General features: G+C 49.4%; 1 protein-coding gene across 1 annotated transcript; it reads left to right on the top strand.

Annotated features, from left to right (window-relative positions):
• Positions 1-1,322: 1,322 nt before the first annotated feature.
• Positions 1,323-22,115, top strand: ATP6V1B1 (ATPase, H+ transporting, lysosomal 56/58kDa, V1 subunit B1). The gene is made up of 14 exons (XM_006862911.1): positions 1,323-1,519; positions 8,735-8,790; positions 14,817-14,915; positions 15,121-15,214; positions 15,760-15,837; positions 16,683-16,822; positions 17,698-17,799; positions 18,384-18,481; positions 19,376-19,499; positions 19,765-19,915; positions 20,142-20,224; positions 21,443-21,547; positions 21,675-21,804; positions 21,926-22,115. Exons 1-14 carry the CDS (start codon positions 1,402-1,404, stop codon positions 22,087-22,089), a joined length of 1,542 nt encoding a protein of 513 aa, XP_006862973.1. The 5' UTR covers positions 1,323-1,401; the 3' UTR covers positions 22,090-22,115.
• Positions 22,116-22,600: the final 485 nt, after the last annotated feature.

Genomic DNA, 22,600 nt, shown 5'->3' with positions numbered 1-22,600 from the left:
CACATACACATATACATATATATATGGTATCCTCAATATAGATATAGATAGATATGGAATCCTCGTGTGGCACTGCGGGCTAATGCGCTGGACTGCAAAGTTGTTTGAACCACAAGGTTGGTAGTTCAAGCTCACCAGCCACTCCTTGGAAACCCTTTCAGGGTCACTATGGGTCAGAAATGATTCAACAGCTCTTAACAACAATATATATATGGTCCTCAATATATGTATGTGTGTAGAGAGAGAGTCCTAGTGTGGCACTGTTGGTTAATGAGCTGAACTGCAAAGTCTGCTTGAACCAGGAGGCCTGTAGTTCAAGTTCATCAGCTGCTCCTCAGAAACCTTATACAGGATTGCTATGGGTCAGAACTCACTCGACGGCACTTAACAACAACAATAATAAATATATATATACAAGATGTGGACAGATGGGGAGACAGTAAGGAAAGGACCTCAGCAAAACAAAGACTGTCATAACTGGGCATGGGAGGGACCAGAGAGAGCTGTGGTGGGGATATGGGACTGTTGTTGTTAAGTGCCGTCAAGTTAATTCCAACCCATATCGACCCTGTATAGGGTTTCCAAGGAGCACCTCATGAGCTTGAACCACCCACCTTGCAGTTCAAATGACTTTACAGTCTGACACATTAGCCCACAGCGCCATGCCAGGACTCCATGGGACTGTTAGAAAACCTGAACTTCTAGAAGCAACTGAGTTCAAGTTCAGTGCAGGCTGGGAACAGAAGAACAGCCAGGACAGATGTAGAGAGATGTAGCCTTCGCTTCCATATCTCCCTGTTCCCAGTGGTCTAGGGCACCTCAGAGCATAGATCCCTCAGCCGTCTTGTGTGGAACACAGCCCCAAATGTAGATCTAGCTACATTTGTGTATGTGGTAAAATATACGCACACAAATTTGCCAATTCAACAATTTCTACACATCTCATTCAGTGACATTGATGACTACATTCTGATAGCTTGATTTTTCACTCCAAAATATTAAGATCTACATGGACCTTCTCTTGTATTATGATGTCAGGGCAGGCTTACTGCTGGTGACATGTAAGATGAGATGGAACCTAAGACCAAATGGAGAGAGACCAGCTCTGGCTCTCAGGGAGATCTCAACATGAGACCAAAAGGCTTAAGAGGACCCACCTTTGATGGTGGAGACACAGGGCCCCAGCACCACAAAGTTGAGCATGTAGTCAACAGCCCAGAGCCAGCACACAAGCATTCCTGTTTATAGTCAACATTGGGAGGGGAAAGAGGAGGGTGGGAGGAGAGGAGAGGACTGGCCTGAGGCGGCCCAGGCACCTCTCTCCAGCTCCAGCTGGGCCTGGAGTTTCAGAGTTGCCACCAGCAGGCTCAGGCACTCTGCTGCCAGCCCCAGCACTCTGTCATGGCCACAAAGGTAGACAGCAGGTCTGGGGGGCTCCCAGACAATGGCTGTGACCTAGGCACCGCCCGAGAGCACATGCAGGCGGTCACCCGCAACTACATCACCCACCCCCGTATCAGTGAGTACGACCTTCCCAGCCCAGTGAGGTTGAGGTGGAAAGTTGGAGTGGGCTTCCAGGCCCCCAGTAATGCTTCTTGGCTAAAAGAAAGAACTTGAGACTTGAAACTGGGGGGAGGGGAGGGGACACAGTGTGGGGAGGAGATTCTGGATCTCCCAAAACAGTGGGAATCATTCGATGGGGCTAGCCATACAGGTGGAGGGATAGAGGTCGGCTCTTTTCCCTGGAAGAGAAACCGAGGAGTAGGAACTTACCTTGTTCCTGCACTAAGACCACAAGTCGAGTTCTGCTTTCTGCCAAAGCCAGGGAAAGAGAGCTCCTAACTTCCCCTGTGTGCGTGTGTCCATCAGGAACATTCCACGTGAGAAGTGTGTTGATGTACACTTGGGATGCTGCGTGTACAACTTAGAGTATGCGTGTGTTCTTAGAGTGGGGAGGTAGGGGACACTGTATGGTCATATCTGTGGGTGTGTGCTGTGTATGCATTCTGGGTGCATAAAGGGATGTGCTTGGGGCTGGGGCTGTCCTCACTTTGGGTGAAGCTATATGGGAATATGTGTGTGACAGCTTGAGTGTGTGTGTGATTAGAGTGAGGAAATGTGTGCCTGCTTGTATGCCCAGGATGAGAATGAGTGTGGGTGTACGTTCTGGCCTCATGAGAGCACACATGATACATAATCAAGTGATTTCACACAGCTGCATGCCGGAATGTTTGTGCCTGGTGTGTGTGGGTGTGTGTGTGTGCGCGTGCGTGCGCGTGCCTGCTTCGATGCTGGAGGGGGCCCTTGTAGGTTTCAGTATGTGGCTTATACATATGCCTGCTACAATAGGCCAGCTGAATTTCAGTGTTGGGGTAGAGAGCTGGGCAAGGTGTCCAAAAAGATCCAGAAGTGTCCTCCCAGCCCCCATCTCTCCTTGTCAAGGTCACGCCCAGACCTGGTGCATTTTCAAATTCTTTACAACCCAGCTCTCTGGGGTAAACCGGCCTGGCCAGCCCCAGCTAAGCAGAGCCAGAGGCTCCTAACAGGGTATGTGGTGGGAGAGGTGGGGAGGTGGGCCCTTCCTCCCATCCCTCCCTTCTCATTCCCTCCCTAGCTGCCCCAGCCAGTAGAGAAGTGGAGTGAACTTAGAGGTAGTTGGGTGCGGGGCTACAGTGGAGGGTCCTAGTACAGGAGCTAACAGTGGGCCAGTTCTATGGGACCAGAGCCGGGGTGGGGGTGGAGGCACTCCTGAGGCCCAAGGCAGGTGCTTCCAATAAAGATGCATTCCAGCTAATGAGAACTCTGAGTGGGGTGGGGCCTTCTTTATCAAGGAAGAAGGCCCGCAGGCCAAAATGTGGAGGGAAAAGTGGAAGGTTGTCCTCCAGGCCAAAGCTGAGGCCCAGACAGATGCAGTGACCAATCCTACAAAGGATGGTACAAACTGGGTGATACAAAAAGTTAGCTTGCTCAGCTGCCAACTGAAAGGCTGGAGTCCACCAGGAGGCGTCTCAGAAGAAAGGCCTAGTGATATACTTCCAAAAATCCAGTCATTGAAAACCTACAGAGCACAGTTCTATTCTGACATCCATGGGGTCACAAGAACTGAAATCACTTCAAGAGCTTTTTTGGTTGGGTATTATCTTGGGCACTGTTGGTACAATGGTCAAACACTTGGCTGTTAGCAGTGCAAACCTACCAGCTGTTTGCTCCACTGGAGAAAGATGTGGTGGTCTGCTTCCGTAAACATCACAGCCTTGGAACCCTATGGGAGCAGTTCCACTTTGTTTTATAGGGTTGTTAGGAGTCAGAATCAATTTGATGGCAATGAATTTGGTTTGGGGTCCACTGCCAAGGCCTGGATAGAACTATGTGCTGACCTAGCCCTCCAGGCTCCTTCTTCATCACCCCTCCCTGAGAGAGTGGAGTGGGGTGTTTGGATCTGAACCTATATGCTCTGCCCCCCATCTTTCTGGAATGTGCCCTCCAGGATCACTGCAGGGCAAAATGTTACCCCACAGCCCCCCTCCCTCCCACAGGCCTCCTCTTCCTCCAGACAGGAACTCCCAGGCCTGAAGCCACCTCCAGCCAGTTCCCTCCCAGTCAGCCCTATTTATAGTCAGCAAGGCTGAACAAGGAAAAACATCTGAAAGTTTTGACCCACCAGGAACCCGTGCCCTCACTCATGTTAGCACCCCTCCTATGATGGTAGCTTCATGGGGAATGTGATCACGCAACAGTTGACAAGGGTGGGTGCTGGGAGCTTTGCTTGCTGGTTGTATTAAAGCTGGTGTTGCAATGACCAAGGCTACCAGCTTTTCCTTTGCTGCTCACTGTGGGTCCTTACAAGGTACATCCAGGGAGCAAGCTCTAGCCTACCCTCTTGGGCAGGCTCTGGAATCCTGAGGGGCTTCTGCACCTGTAGCTTTCTGCCTTTCCCCTCCAGTCACCCTTCCCCCAGGTGACTGAGGTGGTTCTCTGTAGGAAGCAGAGAGAGCACAGAATTGGGAGGGTTTGTAGACTCCCCAGAACTGCTGGCTTTCAGTGCGCTGGAGACAGAACCCCTTTGTTGTTATGTGCCGTGGAGTCGGTTCCATCTCATAGTGACCGGTACAGGGTTTCCGAGGCTGTAAATCTTTTATGGGAGCAGAAAGCCTCTTCTTTCTCCCACGGAACAGCTGATAGTTTCGAACTGCTGACCTTGCGGTTGGCAGCCCGACTCGTAACCACTACGCTACCAGAGCTCCTTAGGACCCCCTTAGTCTGGTCTTTTACTCTGGGCAGGCAGGAGAACGTCCTGTCAGGACTGAAAGAACAAGCTGGGGAGGACAGAAAGGTTAGGGAGAGGGGCTGCTCTACGTGGGGTGAGTTCTGGCCAATTTAAGGAGATTTCTTAGCAGAAATGAGGAACTGCCCTGGCTGAGGAAGGACACCAGCCAGGCAGGGTGGGGTCAGGACAATGGGTCGAACCCTGGCATTACCCACTCTGGGAAAGAAAGAATCATTTTTTAAAAATTTTAACATTAAATTAAGTTCATCGTGTTGTTCAATCCTCACTAATACCCATTTCAAACGTTTTCTCAGTTTGCTTCCCATGGAGCTAGAGTTTGTTTCCTAAAAGCTTTGGATCCCAGTTGAGGTGAAGGAGACATGGTGGAGCTTCTGGGGCCTATGATCAAGACTAGGGGTTGGGGCACAGCATGCACAAAGCTGTGGAGGAATGAATAGAGCCCGCCAGCTCGCTGGGGGGGCTTGAGTGCCAAACACTGCCACCCAAGTTTCCTCAGTAGAAAGAAGAGGAAAGTTACACTGAGAGCTGACCAACTATGAGGGTCCAGATAGAATTTTAAGAACCCTCCACGTTCAGCCTTTCCCCTCCCTCTTCTAATCCCTTCAGGAGGTATGGGGAGGAAGTTTGGACCTACCGCCCTGGCCTTGCCCCCATCCTGGCCTCACAGCAGGAGTGCCAGTCTCAGCTCAGTCCCTGGACCCTGCAGGTGTGGCTGGACTGGCCCTAATTAGTGGGCTGCTCAGGAGCTCCCGCTGAGCCTTTGACTGGGAGGGCAGTGGGGAGGGGACAAGAGGAGACTCCTCCAGGCCTGAAGGCCCTCCGGAGTGTCAGCTAGGACAATGGGGAGGAGGTGGGCAGGGCAGCTAAAGGCAATGTCTACAAAGTCTCCAGAGGGCCCATTAAGGAAGTGTCCTCAGAGGTCTTCCAGTTCAGCTCCCTGCCTCCAGCATGCCCCCTTTGTCTTTCCAAGTTGAAGGACCTAGATTAGTGATCAAAATCAGGGTCTCAGTTTGCCCTTCATGCAATCAAAGGACACAATCAGGGTTGGGAATGGGTACAACAAAAGACTTGGCTTCGAGTCAAGGACACTTGGCTTGCTCAGTTACCACCCTGGCTGGGTCCAAACTGAATGGCTTGTAGGAAGAGATGGGATCTAATCTGATAGAGAAGGTGCAGAGGAGTCACAACCCTGTCCTTGAGAACTAGACAAGCTAAACTGTGGGACTTCAGAGGGGGAGGAGTGGCGGGCTGCAGTGACAAGGCCTTGAAGGGTGTGAATAGTCCTTTGCTCACACAGACACACAGACCCAGGCTGTGGAGCTGCTCATTCTCCTGCAACTATTTATGAAACCCCCACAGTGCTTTCTGAAGTTTGGAAAGACAACTTATAAAGTGACCCTGGTCACCTGTGTGGCCTTGGCTGGGGGCAGACATTAGCCTCTCAACCTGACTTCCAGCATAGGACTGAGAAGCTGAGAGGGCATCACTGTGAACTCAGAGCAACCCCTGGTTCCTCCCAATCCTGCCTCAGTGAGGGCAGTGCCAGGTGAGGTGGGATGGACAGGTGAAGACCTCCTCCTCTCTTTGTGACCACCATCTCCATCAGCACAATCACCACCACACAATAGGGCACACCACCACCCTTCCCAGCCCTGCACCCCTACTTCTCACACACCCCACCCCACAAGGTGGAGCTCCTGGATGTCAGGGTTGATAGGAATTAAGTGTGACAGAAATTGTGAATGTAATGGGGGAAGCCGACTGTGAAGGCAGGAAGGATACTGAAAGACTTGTCCCCTCAGGTGGAACTGGAAACAATGCCCTGGGGCTTTCTAGGCTTCTGGCCCCTTCCCCCCCATACCCCCTCCTTTCCACCTGGCCCACCCACCCTGTATCTTTTCATCCCCAGTTCACTGTCTTGTTCCCCATCTCAGCCCTTATGACTAGTCTGGTATTTTCTTTAAGGATCCAGCAAGACTCCTGTCCTTCCTCAGACTATTAAAAATGAGGCCCCTCCACGCTCATTCCTCATTCAGTTCCCCCCTCTGCTCCCTCAGAGTAGTTCTACTTTGGTCAAAAACACCATGTGGGCAGGAAGGGAGTGTGTGATTGTTGGGTGATTTCATTTTTCTCTCCTTGGTGGAAATGGCTTCTTAGGAAACCCTGGGTGATACAAACAGTATGCTTAGCGATCAGTGCTTTTGAAAGTCAAGTTTACCCAGAGGCACCTTAGAAGAAAGACCTCTTGGAAGAGCATGTGGTAGGGCTCTCAGTAAAGATTGTTTGCATGAATTATGGAAGGCCTTAACAGGTCCCATCAGCTCATGTTCATAGCTGGGAGTTTCAAAAAGTATGTAGGCAAAAGGAATGAAAACTGAATGGAATTTTTCCATGAACTTTTTGAAGCCCTCTGGAATTTCCCACATCAGAACCAATGATGTGTGCCCCCACTCCTTTCTCTATACCCCAAACCAAATAAGGATACTTCCACATTTGTCCAGCCTGAGGGTCTGCTAGCTTCAGCCCCACTCCCTATGAAGACAATGTGTGGAAAAGGTAAGGAGCAAAGGCTGAACTGTGTACCACCCAGGGCTTCCAAAGAAAGCCTGGTAATCTGCCTCCAAAAAACCAACCACAGAAAACTCTATGGAGCACAGTTCTACGCTGGCATGCAGTCGGCTGCCATGAGTCAGAATAGACTGGACGCCAACTGGTTTATGCTAAGAGGTGAGGATTCAGCTCCAAGCACATCAGACAATATCCCTGTTCTCGTAGAGCTGGAATTTCTTCCTGCAGTCCACAAGTCAGCCTGTACACACACCTGATTGCTGTTCTTCTTTCTGTACCCAAAGGCATTGAGTTTTTTCTCACCTCTGGGCCTCCTCACCTCTGTCAAATGGATCCATTCTCCAGTTCCTGGGCTGGCTGGAAAATTCCTACTTGAGCTAAAAGCTCAGTTTAAATGGATCTTCTTACACGGACCCTTGTTCCCTATCTAGTCCTCCTGCTCACCCACCGTTTGCTACATACAGTTTGTCATGATATTATTTTATCTTTACCTCCTCTTTTAGATTATAAACTCCATCTCTTGTTTACCACTGTTATTTACCTTAAAAATATATTTTAATGTTACCTTTTTGTAGACTCCTACTCGTGACCACCTCATATGTTTCAAAGTAGAACTGTGCTCCATAGGGTTCTCAGAGGCTGATATTTTGGAAGTCGATTCCTAGGCCTTTCTTTCTTTAAAATAACTTCTTATTTATTTTATTGTTGTTGAGAATATACACAGTAAAACATAAGGCCTTTCTTTTGAGATGCTTCTGGGTGGACTCAAACTTTGAATCTTTCAGTTGGCAACTGATGTTGTTAAGTGCTATCATGTCAGTTCTGACTCTTAAGGAACCTATATAGGGTTTTTGAAGAGCAGCTGGTGGGTTTGAACCATCAATCTTGCAGTTAGCAGTCTAATGCTTATCCTAAAGCCCCATACCAGAACCTCTATGCAACATCGTTTCTCACCCTTTGGGGCACCATTTTCCTTGAGGATGAAAAAGGGTTGAACTCATCCTCTCTGAGATGCTTGCAGCCTGTCAGAGACCCAGCAACCTCTCACTTCCTCCATCTCTGCTGTCTCATTGGTGCCTCACAAAAACCCTGGTAATAGGCTATGGTGTCCCAGGGTTTTGAGGGAGGAACTGTCCCGCGCCTCTCACAACGTCCTGTGTGCTGGCCAGTGGCTCCCTGCATCAGAGCCTCAACCCTGGAGATAGGAAGTGTCCCTGATATGTGACCTAGACCTTCCCCTGAAACCTGGCCTCTAGCTGCAGAGTCTAAAGGACCTTCTGTGTCTTCCTCTTTCTTGTAGCTCTTTCCCCTCTCCCACTGAGCCTGGCATTTAGGGACTCTGGGACTTCCTTTTATGGCAGGAAATGGTGAGAACAGGAGGCCTGTTAGGTTTTCCTCACCAAAGCCTGTGACCCTCCTTGTCACACACAGTGCTCAATCAGTGTGGGGTTAAGAAGGGAAATGTGGTTCTGGTGAGAAGCAGGGGAGGGCAGTTCCTGGCCACAGCTGAGAACCAGAAACTTTTCAACTGTGAGTCACAGGGGAAGGAGGAGGTAGTGAGTATGGTGGGGGTCAAATGGCACTAGGGACCAGAAAGGTCTCTGCATGTCTGGGGGCTCCGAGGAGGCCTCTGCCCTCTCTGGTCCTCCCCAAACCTCTTGCAAGTGTCTGAGATGGTGGGGTGCTGTGAGCAGGGGCATGACCCTTACAGGAATGGTGGCTGGACCTGTCACAGCTAATGACCCTGATGGCCCAGACCGGGGAGGAGGAGGCAGGAAGCATTCAGGGCAGAAAGGCAGGCTGCCTCTGTGTGTGTGTGTGTGTGTGGTTATGAAATGGGGCCAGGCAGACCCTTACCCACCCTGCTGTTCCCCCCAGCTTACAAGACTGTGTGTAGTGTCAATGGACCACTGGTGGTGCTGGACCAGGTCAAGGTAAGACCCTTCTGCCTCGCCCCTGCTCCTGGTGTGATTTCCAGGGTTCCAGGACAAATCCCAGGATTCTCCTTCCTCTCTACAGAACATCTAAAATGCCCTTTCCCCAAATATCAGGCTGCCCTGCTCTTTCCAAACATTCTAATACTCCCACATTTTCCTTCCCAAATGTCTCCCATCCAAGGCTTCCCCTCCTCCCTTCTCAGTGGGGCCTTGCTCCAGGCCTTGAGAAACCTGCTTCTACCACACAAGGGCTGGGGGACCCTGGGACAATTACAATTGTGCTCCCTTTTCTTCATCACTGGACAAGTTGTATCTACTCCCTCTCCCCACCTAAGACTCTCACATAGTCTTCTTTTAAAGAAGGCTGAAGAGGAAGAGGGAAAACAGGTCAATGCCAGCTAACATTGCCCCAGAGCTGGTGGGTTTCACTGGCCTTTGTAACATCCCAGCCTCCCTCCTCTCAGCCTCCATGGGAGGTGAAGCGGGCTTCCCGAGAGGGGAGCTTGTGGGGCTTGGTTGTACCATCTGGAGACCTGAAGGAGCCTGGCAGACAAAGACAGCATTTCAAGTACTGGGATTGGAAATTCTAGAGTCATAAAGGTATGGGACCACCCCGCTGGCCCCCCTCCACCAATCTGTTCCAGCCCAAGCTCCCTCCTGTCTTAGTTATCTAGTGCTGTTCTAACAGCGAGGGTGTCTTTAACAAACAGAAATTGACTTTGTCACAGTTTAGGAGGCTAGAGTTTAAACTCAGAGTATCAGTTCTCAGAGAAGCCTGTCTCTTTGTGTTGGCTCTAAGAAAAAGGTCTCTTTGAGCTTTTTTTAAGCTACTCATCCTGGAATCTCTCTTGCTTGTTTCATTTCTTTATGTCCTGGTGCTGCAGGATAATGCAGTGAACAACAGTTTGAACTGTAAGGTCGGTGGTTCAAATTCACCAGCCACTCCTGGGAAACCCTATACAGGGTCTCTGTGAGTCAGAACCAACTTGATGGCACTTAACAACAACAACACATATCTCAACATACACCCCAACACGGAATCCTGTTTCATGGACATAACAAAGATAACCCATTCCCAAATAGGATTGTAACCACAGGCAGAGAGGTTAGGATTTATAATAAATACATAATTTTGTAGGGACACAATTCAATTCATAACACCTGCCCAGATAGGCAAACTGGGAACCTGGGTGCCTTCCTGACTCCTCTCTTCCTGGGCCCCCCTTGTGTCAGTCTCAGCCTTCTACCAGCTCTCTCCTACCCCTCCCCTGCCTTAGCACCACACTGGCTCCCAGCCTGCCCCCTCCCATTCTGTCTCCATCCTGAAGCCTTGCAGATCTGACCCCTTTACTCTATTTCACACTCAAACTCCTCAGTGCCTACACCTTACAAAGCCCTTTCTATCAGGGTTTCTCACACATCCCATTACATCTTTCCCATATAGAATTCCAAGCTGTCTTGCTTGGAACTGTCATTTGATGTCTCTGGGCCTTTGCATGCACTTTCCCCTCTGCCTCCTGGCCTACCCATGCCCCACCTTCTCGCTCTGACTCATCCTTGGCACTGGCTGAGAGAGATCACTTTCCCCTGGAAGCCTCCCCCAGGCCTCTGGACAGTGAGCATCTCCCTCCTATAAACTTTCCCAGCATCCTATACAGATGAGTCTTATAGACAACATCCACTAAGACATTTGGTCACACCTCACTGTGCCTCCTATTGGGCATGGGTTGTTGCTGTTATTGTTAAGTGCCGTGGAATTGGTTCCGACCCATAGTGACCCTGCATAGGGTTTCTGAGGAGCAGCTGGTGAGTTTGAACCACTGACCTTGTGGTTCAAACCAACTTTGCAGTCCAGTGCATTAACCCACCGATCCACACCAGGACTCCAGTTGGGCATGGGTAGTGTTTCATTATTCTTTAGTCCCCTGAGCCACAGCACACAGCCAGACTGTAGTAGGAAGCCAGTACAGGTTTGTTCAGAGGAAGATGAATAAATGAACAAGGTGAACAATGAATAAGTGCTCACATGATTAGACCTGTCAAGGCTCCACAGAAATCAGCAGTTTAAAAATGGATATCTCATCTTAGAAGGGATGAGATGAGGTTGAAGACAAAATCCTCAGAGGCAGGTGATTAACATAAATTTGCAAAGAAACAATCTCCTCCGTGCCCCAATTGAAGAGGGTCAGCAATTAACAGCATAAATAAGAACCAGCCCCACAGACATCTCAAGTGGTTCCATTTACCATTCTGACAGAAAAATAAACATTGAGCAAACTTTCTGCTCAATGGCTAAACAAGTGAGATCAAGATCCTGAAGAATTTCTTCAAAGAATTGTAGCAGGGATGAGCCTTGGCTTTACTAGTATGATGATCCTGAAGACAAAGCACAGTCAAAGCAGTGACCACCAAGAGGCAGAAGTGGTCCATTCAAGAGCAAAGGTCATGGCAAACCGTTTTTTGTTTTTGTTTTTGTTTTTGGATGCTCGAGGTATTTTCCTTGTTGATGTTTTGGAGGGCCAAAGAACAATCACATCTGCTTATTATGAGAGTGTTGTGAGAAAATTAGTCAAAGCTTTAGTACAAAATGCCTGGAAAGCTTCATCTGAGAGGCCTTCTCCAACACAACAGAGTTCCTGCTCATCGCTGTCATCAAACAAGGGCATCTTGTGAGTTTTGATGGGAAATCATTAAGTATCTACCTTACAGTCCAGATTTGGCTCCTTCTGACTTCTTCTTCCTAATCTTAAAAAAATCTTTAAGCGGTACCCAATTTCCTTGAGATGTTTGGTTTTTACGTCTTTTAAGTGCTGTCCAGTTGGTTCCCACTCACAGAGACAGGGTATAGGGTTTCCGAGGATCGGCTGTTGAGTTTGAACTGCCAACCTTGAGGTGGAGTGCTTGTGGCGCCACACCAGGATTTCTTTCTTTAGATATTAATGTAAATAAAAACCACTGAAGGTACACAGTTACATTTCTCAGGTCTTTTGGGGTGGGGGAAACTAAATGGTAACACTGCTTACAAAAGTGTCTTGACCTTGATGGAGCTTATGTTGAGAAATAAAGTTTAGGCGTTTACTTTTTTATCTTTTAATTCCAGGTTTCCTGGAATTTTTTGAAGGCCCCTGTATGTGTTAATTGACTGTATCATCCGTAAGGCTTCAGGTCAACAGTAGGCTATTAGTAGTTATGTTTTTATGAAAAGTCAAAAGTTATAAGCAGATGTACAACTGCACGAGGGGGTGGGTGCTCCAACTCCTGCGTTGTTCCAGGGGGACAGTGAAACCTGTAAGAGCCGGAACTCAGCGAGACTGCCTTCTTTGGAGGGTCTCGTAAATTTTCCAAGGCCTCACAAGTTTCCTGCCTTTGATAGGGTACAGTTTTACCTTTTTCCATCGCTTGTTTTAGTGGAAAATATTTTCATTTTCCTTCTCTAACAGGTTTCCACCTTACTCAGGCTCCAATTTTCACATTTTTTTTTTTCTGGAGTCTTCTTTGAGAATCTGCCTAGAATGTAGAAATGCTATTATGCTGATTAAAGTTGATGCCTTCTCACGCTACCTTCCCCCTTCCCCCTCCACATTCCCTACCTCACCTTACCAGTATGGTAGGGTAAGAACATGGGGGGTGGGGGGCAGGTAGGAGGTCGGGAGGTCAGTTCTTGTCCCAGCTTTGCCCCCTGCTCTATTATTTTGGAGGAATCAAGACTTACACAGATCTTCATTTTCTCAGTTTAAAAATGGGGTTGGACTAGAAAACTGGAGGCTGTGTTTATCGGATACATCTCCAACTCTTGCAGAGCAGAATCAGTGGGATGTGGAGGCACTAGGAGAACTCTGGACTTACAGAAGGAAGGACAGAAATCAGTAGCTTATGGTCTTCTACGTTCCCACCCTGAGTGAGATGGATTGGCAAAGTGGCAGCAAACATGGCAACAATTGTGAGGTTGGCCCAGGATCGGGCACTGTTTCGTCTGTTGTGCATAAGGTCGCTATGAGTTGGTACCGACTCGATGGCACCTAACAATAACAACAACGTTCAGAAATATGGACTCCTCTTCACGGTCCCGCATCCCTTTCCTACCAGGAGAGTTGTTTGGGCAAAATGCCACAGTTCTGTCTCTACAGCGCCACCTTCTGTCTGCCTCTGTAGTGTGACATGGAGTCAGTTCCAACTCCTAGCCGTTTCTGGGGCTGTAAATTTTTCTGGAGCAGAAAGTCTCATCTTTCTCCCACAGAGCAACTGGTTGATTCGAACTACTAACCGTGAGGTTAGCAACCCAGCTGTAATCCACGACGCTACTCTGTCTGACTTGAATCACAAGCAATTATGCTCCCATGCTTCCAAATGAAAAAAACTGGGGGAGTGGGAGAGAATTGTGCATAGATCAGAGGTTCTTAACCTGAATAAGATTCTTAAATTTGTATGCAAACTTCTGAATGTCTGTGTGCATTTTTCTGGGGAGATTGTTTATAATTTCATTCACTTGTCCAGGGTCTGGAACCCAGAAAAGACTAAACTCCTGATTTGTGAAATGTACCACCTACTCCCTAGATCGTTAAATATCTGCAACCCCACCTGTATCCTCACAAAAGTCCAACTCCTCTCTAGAAACTGACCGTTTCAGATAGACAGGCATAGGTTGAAGTGGAAAAGAGGAAAAGGAGTCAGGATTTATTTCGCTAGTTTCCAGGGCTCTCGCTATGCTTGCTCTTGGTCGCCCTCTCATGGTAATTTTTGTTTAGTGCCGTCGAGTCGGTTCCGCTATTTAATAACAAGGAAATGGGGTGCAAATTCAGAGTCAACAACCACTCAGGTATACTTCTTCCAAAGAAGAAATCAAACTTCCCGCTTCCAAGACAATCAAGTTTATCTTGGTTCCCTAGTGCCGCTGTAACAGAAATACCACAGGTAGGCAGCTTCAAAGAACACAAGTTTCTCACAGTTCAGAAGGCTACAAGTACAAACAGCATTCTCTCTAATCAGCTCAGAGGGTCTCTTTCAGCTCCTGTAGCCCGGGCATTCCTCACACATGCATGTTTCCCATTTGTGCTATGCTGCTCCTTATACCTCAGAGGCAAATAGGGTTAAGATTCCCCCACCCCCACTGATATGAGCTCTGTATCAGGTTTCTGAGAATCAGCAGGTGAGTTTGAACTGCCAACCTTGCAGTTAGCAGTCCAGTTCTTTTCCTACAACTAGGATTTCTATTTTTCAAATAGGATGCTCTAAAGAAAAGTTTAGAGAGAAAGTAGGGAAGACCATAGAAGAATTGATGCATTTGAGTGATGGTGTTGGAAGAGAATATTGAAAGTGCCACAGGCTGCCAAAAGAACAAACAGATCTGTGTTGGAAGAAGTGAAGCCAGAGTGCTCCTTGGAGGCCAGGATGGACAAGCTTCGTCTCTCATACTTTGGACATATTGTCAGGAGGGACCAGTCCCTGGAGAGGGATATCATGATTGGTAAGGTGGAGGGTCAGAGAAAAAGAGGAAGACCCCCCCCCCCAAGCAAGATGGATTGGCAAAGTGGCAGCATCAATGGGCTCAAGTGTGGCAAAAATTGTGAGGTTGTCTCAGGACCAGGCAGTGTTTCGTTCTGTTGTGCAAAGAGTCACTATGAGTCAGTACCAACTCAATGGCACCTAACAACAACAACAAAGAAAAGTTAAGAAGATAAGGGGATAGGGAAACTGGACATTGAAAAACCAGAATACAATTAAGAAAATGATGACATATTGTGGAAAATACAACTCATCTCACTGAACAATTTGTATAGAAATTGTCAATGGGAGCCTAATTTACCATGTAAATTTTCACTGAAGACACAACAAAATTTCATTAACACACACACACAAATAGTGTTACATCCACAGTATAGGGATTATGATTCCAATACACATTTTTGGCAGGACACAATTCAGTCTAAACAATGTTCATTTCCAAAAGTGTCTTGGATGGGGGAGGGCTCAGGGACTTCGCCTTCAGTCTTACTCAGTCTGACTGTTGGATCTCCTCCTGCCAGTTTGCCCAGTATGCTGAGATTGTCAACTTCACCCTCCCTAATGGAACTCAGAGGAGTGGGCAAGTACTTGAGGTGGCTGGAACCAAGGCAATTGTTCAGGTAAGTGATATCAATGAGGTATTGGTTGGTTGAGTGAATAAATGCCTATACAAATTCCTACACTTATGAGGTCCTGAAGGCAGAAATGTTTAAGTTCCCTGGCTAGCACCTAGCCCAGAGCTAGGTACATCAGGGTGGCATAATGTGGGGAGCCATTCTCCTCAGTAAGCCTCTTAATGGAATAACAAACCTCTTGTTGCCATAGGTGTTTGAAGGGACCTCTGGTATTGACGCCCAGAAGACTACCTGTGAATTTACAGGAGACATTCTACGGATACCAGTGTCAGAGGACATGTTAGGTGAGGGGCAGGGGAGGGGCCTCTGCTCTGTCCTTCCAGCCCAGCTTCCCTGACCACTCCTTAGCACACTGCATTGTCATTGCCTGTTTACCTCTCTGGCTCCCCTGTGAACGCTTTGAGACCAGCTCAGGTGTTCAATAAATGAGGAAGGCAGGTTCAATAAACCAAAGGCACAGTAGATGGCTACCTATTTGGGGTCAGACTGAAAGGAATTGATAAACTCTGTATGCACCCAGTTCTCTCCCAAGAACTTCTCCTCTTTCCTTCCCTAGACTCTCCTGGTCAGAGGCTCTCTCCTGGGCCACCAGGCTCTTGCCTGTTAAAGGCTCCCAGGAGAGGATGCAAAGTCCTGTCCAAGAGGACAGCCACTGTCGTCAGTTCTCTGGGAGTAACTGAGGACTGAGAGGGGATCCAGAACAAAACTGGGAGATGGGAACGCTGGGGTGCAGCTTGGAACTGGTGTTGATGTGAAGACAAAACAGGGCAAGCAATGAGAGACATAGAGCTGGCCCTGAGCCTCCTCCAATACCCCTTGCCCACCCCAGGTCGAGTCTTCAATGGTTCTGGCAAACCCATTGACAAGGGTCCAGCCGTCATGGCAGAGGACTTCCTGGACATCAATGGTAAGTGACCAGAGGCTCTCCTGGCTTTTAGGACCTGGCCTCCAACTACCTTCCCTACCCCATCATCACCTATCCACAAGCAGCCCCACCCTTGAAGTTCTGCTACTGGCCAGGGCCCACCCCCAGGGTTGATCAGACTGACCAGAAGATCAAGTGAGATGGGAAGACGGAAAAGGTCTCTATGTCCCCAAATCTGCTTCCACAACCTGTCACAGAGCCTGAAGTACTGCCATTAGCACTTCCTGTCCAGTTCCCGTAACAGTGTCAACACTGTTAGGCAGATTCACTGTCCTCCTTCCAGTTCACTGTCCCCAGTTGTGGTAGCTGGGGTGTCTACAGAAGTGTTCCCTCCCTGGGCCCCCACGGCATCCTCTGTACACTGACATGATTGGATGAGAGGATTCAGGAAGGCCCTCATAGTTCGAATGGTAAGTGTCCTGAATCCTCCCACCCTATCTATCACGTCAGTTGACGGAGGATACAGTGGAGGCCTACGGACTTGTCTGACTTGTCCAAGGCCACACCACAAGTCAGGGGTAGAGAAGAGAGCATGACCCCCTCAGACAAGAGGTGTCCATTGTGTTTGAGCAGTGTTGGCCATGGTAGCCACTGGCCACATTTGGCTAGTTAAACTCAAATTCAGCTTCCCATTGACACTAACCAAACTTCTAGTGCCCTCATGTGGTGAGGGATATCATATTGGACAGCAGGATCGAGAATATCTCCACCATCACAGAAAGTCCTGTTGAACGCTGCTGCTCTGCAGTGCACAGAAGGATTGGGTGGTGCAAAGGGAGGACTTGAACCCTTGAGCATGGTTCCATGATGGTACCCCCACATCCCAGGTCAGCCCATCAACCCCCACGGCCGCATCTACCCTGAGGAGATGATCCAGACAGGCATATCCCCCATTGATGTCATGAACAGCATTGCCCGAGGTCAGAAGATCCCCATCTTCTCTGCAGCTGGGCTTCCCCACAATGAGGTGAGAGCAGGGATGGCCAAGGGGAAAAGACAGAGTGGGAAGGAGGCCTGGGCTGGTGGGCCAATTAGACTGAGGCCAGTGGATCAGGGTTACCAGCCTCCAGACTGGCAGCTATCCCCCCTGGACTACACAAGGTCTCCTGTGTCCAATCACCTGCCCCTAGCAGTTCTTCAAATCTCTGCCCCAGTGACTGGTCCCTCAATGGCTCTAAGAGAGCCAACGGATCATCCCCAGGATTGGAAATCCTGATCAACTGAGCTGACAGTCTTTACCCACTGGTCCTTCCAATGGTCTTGACAAGCCTACAGAGTTACAGTTACCATTCACAGAGTACCCTATGGCCACCTAAGCCTCCCTATACAGGTTCCCCACCCCATTCCTATCAAAAGCAAACAGCTCAGTTCCTTTCAGGGCAGATGGTGTAACAAGGTTCCCAGGGACTCCTCCTCTGTTTCCCACCCCAGCTCACCCTCAAAATGATCTGGTGGTTAGAAGGTGTAATCACCCCCATCCATGCTGGATCTGGACCTGTCTGGCAGCCCCACACACTGCAGGCCTACAGCAATGCTGTGCTCAGATAAACCCACTCCCCCATGTGCTTCTCTTCCCACTTAGTTTAGTGGGACAACTTTGAAAAGGAGGTAACACAGGGTCCAAGGGTAGAACAGGAAGGGCCATTCCACACCTGTGCTGAGGCTGTTGCATTTTGGAATTACTATCCTGTCCACTCCTCATTGACCAAAACCTCAGCATCGGCAGTCCCTTCACCTCCCTGGGCTTGAGTTTCGTCCATCAAAGGCCCAGTCAGGAGGACAGACTCTGAGTGATGGTTCTGGCTCTAACGTCCTCCTCCTCTCCCAACCTGCTGTGCCCAGATTGCTGCTCAGATCTGCCGCCAGGCTGGGCTGGTGAAGAAGTCCAAGGCTGTGCTGGATTATCATGATGACAACTTTGCCATCGTCTTTGCAGCCATGGGGGTAAGAAGGGCTGGGAAGGGGACAAGTTCTGGAAGCTATGGACAGGAGCCCTGTTCCCCTTGACCACTGGCATAGACTAGTCTAATGAGGCAGCACAGTTCTGTTTTTTGAGAAGTTGTCAAGAGCCCAGGCCCATCTGATTGGGGAGGCAGAGCCTCACAGGACTGAGACAAGACAGGACAAGAATGGGTTCAATGACCACAATAGGGTAGTGAATCCTCAAGGTGCCATGTAGGCTGATGTCACCAGAAATGGACCCAGGATGACTTAGGGGGAGGGAAACCAGGTATTTGGGTGCAGAGGCAAGACAAACTTGGGAAGGAGGTAAACAGGGAGGGCCAAGGGTAGGACAGGAAAGTTGAGAAGGTGGGCGTGGTATTGTACAAAGCTTGACCCGAGGACCCCCTCAACCTTTCTTTGAGGATCTGATGCCAGGACTTGGACATTGTATCCCTCCACTCTCAAGTCCAAGTCCAGTGGCTGTGGTACCTTGGCCCCCATTGACTGTCAGTCAATCAATAGACAAGCTTTGCTGAGAAGAGATGGGAGAGCTCCATCTCCAGTCCTCCCTGTTGTGTGTCCAGGTGAACATGGAGACAGCCAGGTTCTTCAAATCCGACTTTGAGCAGAATGGCGCCATGGGGAACGTCTGCCTCTTCCTGAACTTGGCCAATGACCCCACGTGAGCCCTCCCCTGATGCCCATACTAACCTCAGGCAGGCAGGCCCCTGACCTCTTTGAAGACTCAGAGTACCAGGGTTCAGGGGTGTCCCAGAACTACAGGCACAGACCAGAGCTAGGAAACCAGTCCTTCAGTGTACAAACAGGGAAACTGGGGGCTATGGAGGCAAGGAAGGGAGAGCAAGAGCTCATGGAGAGACAGAGAACTAGACCACCTCCCTGCCTACTGCCCCCAGTCCCTCTGCTCTTTCCACAACCTGCCTCCAGTCAAAATTTCTCATCTTTGCGTCACTTCCACTTGTTTAGAAAAAAAAAATGCTATTTTTAAATTGGGGGCCAGGGAGATGAATAAAACAAAATTTGATAAACCTACCTGGATATTGAGAATACTACCCAAAGCTAAGTGATGGCGTTTTCTAGGAAAGCTCCACCAGCACAGAGCCTGGGGCTGGGTGTCAGGAGCCAGTTGAAGGTATTTACTCGAACTCCAAGTTGAGTGAGCGTACAAATGGTCACACTGAGTGTGCTCAGGAACAGTGAGAGAATCCTGAGCATGCTGAGGATGACCCAAGTGTGGGTGTCCAGAGCCAGGTGTAGCTAGGGCAGGAGCACACCCCTCTTAGCCCTTCACCCCTAGGCCTTGGCAGACCTCTTGGGGCTTCTGCCCCACCTCCATTGGCCCCAGCCCGTCTCCCTTCCTATCTTGAATAGTAGTGAGGAGATGTCCTGGGACCACAACCTGGCCTGAGGGCTCCTCTGCCTCTATACACGACACCAGACACCAGTCTCCTAATTCATCTTCCACAAAGCACTGGAGCTGAGCACTAAATGGTGCACAGCCTGAACCCGCCCCCCCCCCCCCCCCATGGTCTCTAACTACTGGCCATGCCTCCAGGATTGAGCGGATCATCACCCCACGCCTGGCTCTGACCACTGCTGAGTTCCTGGCCTACCAGTGTGAGAAGCATGTGCTGGTCATACTGACCGACATGAGTTCCTACGCAGAAGCCTTGCGGGAGGTGAGGGGCCGGCAGGGGTGGTACGATCATTCTTGTCTCTTTTCAGCACTACAGCCCAGAAATCACCCTTCAAACTCACCTCTTGACTCCAAGTGGAGGGGTACTTGCCCACCCAGCCCTTGCCCCCATACACGGGAGCTCCGGGGTTGGTCTCAGCCTGGCCCCTCTTTTCTCCTATCCCCACTGATTTCTCAGACTGCTTGCTGAACCTCCCACCCACCCATCCTTTCTTGTGTCTCTTATCCCAATGCCCCTGGTATCGCAGGTCTCAGCTGCCAGGGAGGAGGTGCCTGGGCGACGAGGTTTCCCCGGGTACATGTACACAGATCTGGCCACCATCTATGAGCGAGCGGGCCGAGTGGAGGGTCGTGGCGGCTCCATTACACAGATCCCCATCCTCACCATGCCCAATGATGGTGAGCTTCTAACTGCCCACTGGCCCCACTGCCCCTGCCTTTCCCTTCCCACCTAGACACTTAAAGGACCCACAATTTTCACATCGATATGCACAACTCTTCCGCCACCAGAGCAGGGGACAGCACCCCAACCTTGCCACTCCTGGGAGCAGACTGAACCCCAGGGGGCCCTGAATGAATGAAGACCAAGTTCCCACCCCTCTGAGGCTGGCAAATTTTCTTGTAGATATCACTCACCCCATCCCAGATCTAACAGGCTTCATCACAGAGGGACAGATCTACGTGGACAGACAGCTTCATAACAGACAGGTACTGCTCCACCCTCCTCTCCATTTCCTGCTCACTCCCCCACTGCCTGTGCTGTGTCTCTTCAAGGATTAGGATGGACCAGGCAAGACTAACCCCAAACAGGAAGGAACCACCTGAAAAGTTTGTGTGACCCCCAGAAGGAAGACAATTCTCCCACAGAGACAGTCCTGGGTAGAATCCATCCTATCTGGCTATGTCACCTTGAGAAATGCAATTAATCTCTCTGATTCTGCTGCAAAATGGGATTACTACTAGTGGCACTGTAGGATAAGCACTAGACTGCTAACCCTAAGGTTGGTGGCTTAAACCCCCTAACCACTTCTCAAAAAACACTATACAGGGTCGCTATGAGTCAGAACTGACTAGATGGCAACAACTATTTGTCATACAGATAAAATTGAGAAGACAAAATAAGTTGGCGTATAGAACTCATGTGGCACACACCAAAAACCAAACCTACTCACGTACAGTTGATTCCAATTCAGAGATGCTAAGTAAACACCATTTCTCTTCCCTCTCCACTGACTTGTTTGGGTAAGCAGAAAACAATCATTAACCGACACAAGTAGATTGTGAATAATGTATATATCAAAGGGTTGGGAAATTGTCCCATATATATGGGTGACAGGCAACCTCTGTGACTGCCCTCTTTGCTTGGTAGATTTTTTCTTTTTATTGTTATAAGTCATTTGCCAATTCAGCATTTTCCAGGTATATGGCTTAGTGATATCAATTACATTATGTTAGGCAACCATCATGTTCTTTCTTTGCAGGTACTAAATCTCAAGCTTCAACCTAATTTTTGTCTGAATTATTAACACTGTGAAATAGGGAGCCTTTATTAACTAAGGAACCCTGGTGGTGCTGTGGGTTAAGCACTAGACTGCTAACTGAAAGGTTGGTGGTTTCAGACCCACCAGTCACTTGGGGTGGAAGATGATGGGAGACGAGTTAGTCAGCTTTAGTCAGAATCCACTGGACAGCAGTGATTTTCGCTTAGTTATTAACTAATATCTCGTCATCCCCCCCTCCTCCACGGTCCTGTCTAGCACTACACATGTCCAGCTCTAGACTGTGTGGGAGAGAAAGGGGCCTTGGCTCAAGGACCTCTCTGTTGGGTGAAAGAAGATAGTCTCCTGAGACCATAGTGGGAAAGGGGTGGAAAGGAAAGGAAAGTTTGGATCCAGCTGTATGCTACTCCCTTCCTCTGATCCCCAGATCTATCCCCCCATCAATGTGCTCCCTTCCCTGTCTCGCTTGATGAAGTCCGCCATTGGAGAGGGCATGACAAGAAAAGACCATGGAGATGTCTCCAACCAGCTGGTAAACCCTTCTAGACTATGAACTTTTCTCCTGGCAAAACTCTTCCCCCAAAACTGTTCTGCAGCACAGTGGAGGGCGGGGTGCCTGCTGACTGCCTTTGTCCTGCCCCTTCCCCCACCTCCCCTAGTATGCCTGCTACGCTATCGGAAAGGACGTGCAAGCCATGAAGGCCGTGGTGGGGGAGGAGGCGCTCACTTCGGAGGACATGCTCTACCTGGAATTCCTGCAGAAGTTTGAGAAGAACTTCATCAACCAGGGTGAGGCACGTTGAGGCGTCTAGGAAGTACCTCCCTTTCCCCCTTTCTTGCCACCCTGTCACCTTACACGTACCCGCTCGTGCCCCCACATACATTCCTAACCCACCTGCTCTGTCCCTAGGCCACTACGAAAATCGCTCCGTGTTCGAGTCGCTAGACCTGGGCTGGCAGCTACTGCGCATCTTCCCCAAAGAGATGCTGAAACGCATCCCGCAGAACGTCATTGATGAGTTCTATCCCCGCGAGGGGGCGCCTCAGGATCCGGCTGCGGACACTGCGCTCTAGTCCAGCACTGAGCCCACATTACCAGCTCCCCCCACCCCACCCCCCACACACCCCGAATCAATCTTTTCTTCTCCTCTTCAACAACCTACACCCCTCCCACCCCACCCTCCACCCCCATCTATAGGGGCTCCTACATTCTTCTCCAGCTCCCTCACCCTTGCAGACTCCTAGCCTGAGTGAAGATCAGAAAGTTGTTTAGCTTATAGTCTATGTTTTGCTCTGCTAGAAGCCTCTATATATTTTTTTTATTTTAATGGTTTCCAAAATAAGAAGCAACTGAGGAGACTAATTTATTATCTTAGGTGAAAACAAGGTTGCTGAAGTCGGGTGAGAGTGAGGGCCAGGAAAGGGAACGAATGCAGAGAGTAAGGAGTGGCGAATGCAGAGAGCTGAGGGGGAACACCAGATGTGAAATATGACAAGTGCATCCTGAAAACCAGAGATGGCTTATGTTCCTTTAAGGAGCCCTAGTGGCACAGTGGTTCAAAGCGCCCCACACCTCACAGAGAAA

Source organism: Chrysochloris asiatica, unplaced genomic scaffold (assembly GCF_000296735.1).
Source record: "Chrysochloris asiatica unplaced genomic scaffold, ChrAsi1.0 scaffold00052, whole genome shotgun sequence".
NCBI lineage: Eukaryota > Metazoa > Chordata > Mammalia > Afrosoricida > Chrysochloridae > Chrysochloris > Chrysochloris asiatica.
The sequence above is the reverse complement of the archived record's forward strand: the minus strand, read 5'-3'. Positions and strand labels throughout refer to the sequence as shown.

What these genes read in the sequence shown, in the direction of transcription:
- ATP6V1B1 (XM_006862911.1), top strand. Translation starts at nt 1,402, where the DNA reads ATGGCCACAAAGGTAGACAGCAGGTCTGGGGGGCTCCCAGACAATGGC. An exon ending in GGACTTCCTGGACATCAATG is followed by an intron (nt 15,838 to 16,682) that starts GTAAGTGACCAG and finishes CCCACATCCCAG; the next exon opens with GTCAGCCCATCAACCCCCAC. An exon ending in TCGTCTTTGCAGCCATGGGG is followed by an intron (nt 17,800 to 18,383) that starts GTAAGAAGGGCT and finishes TTGTGTGTCCAG; the next exon opens with GTGAACATGGAGACAGCCAG.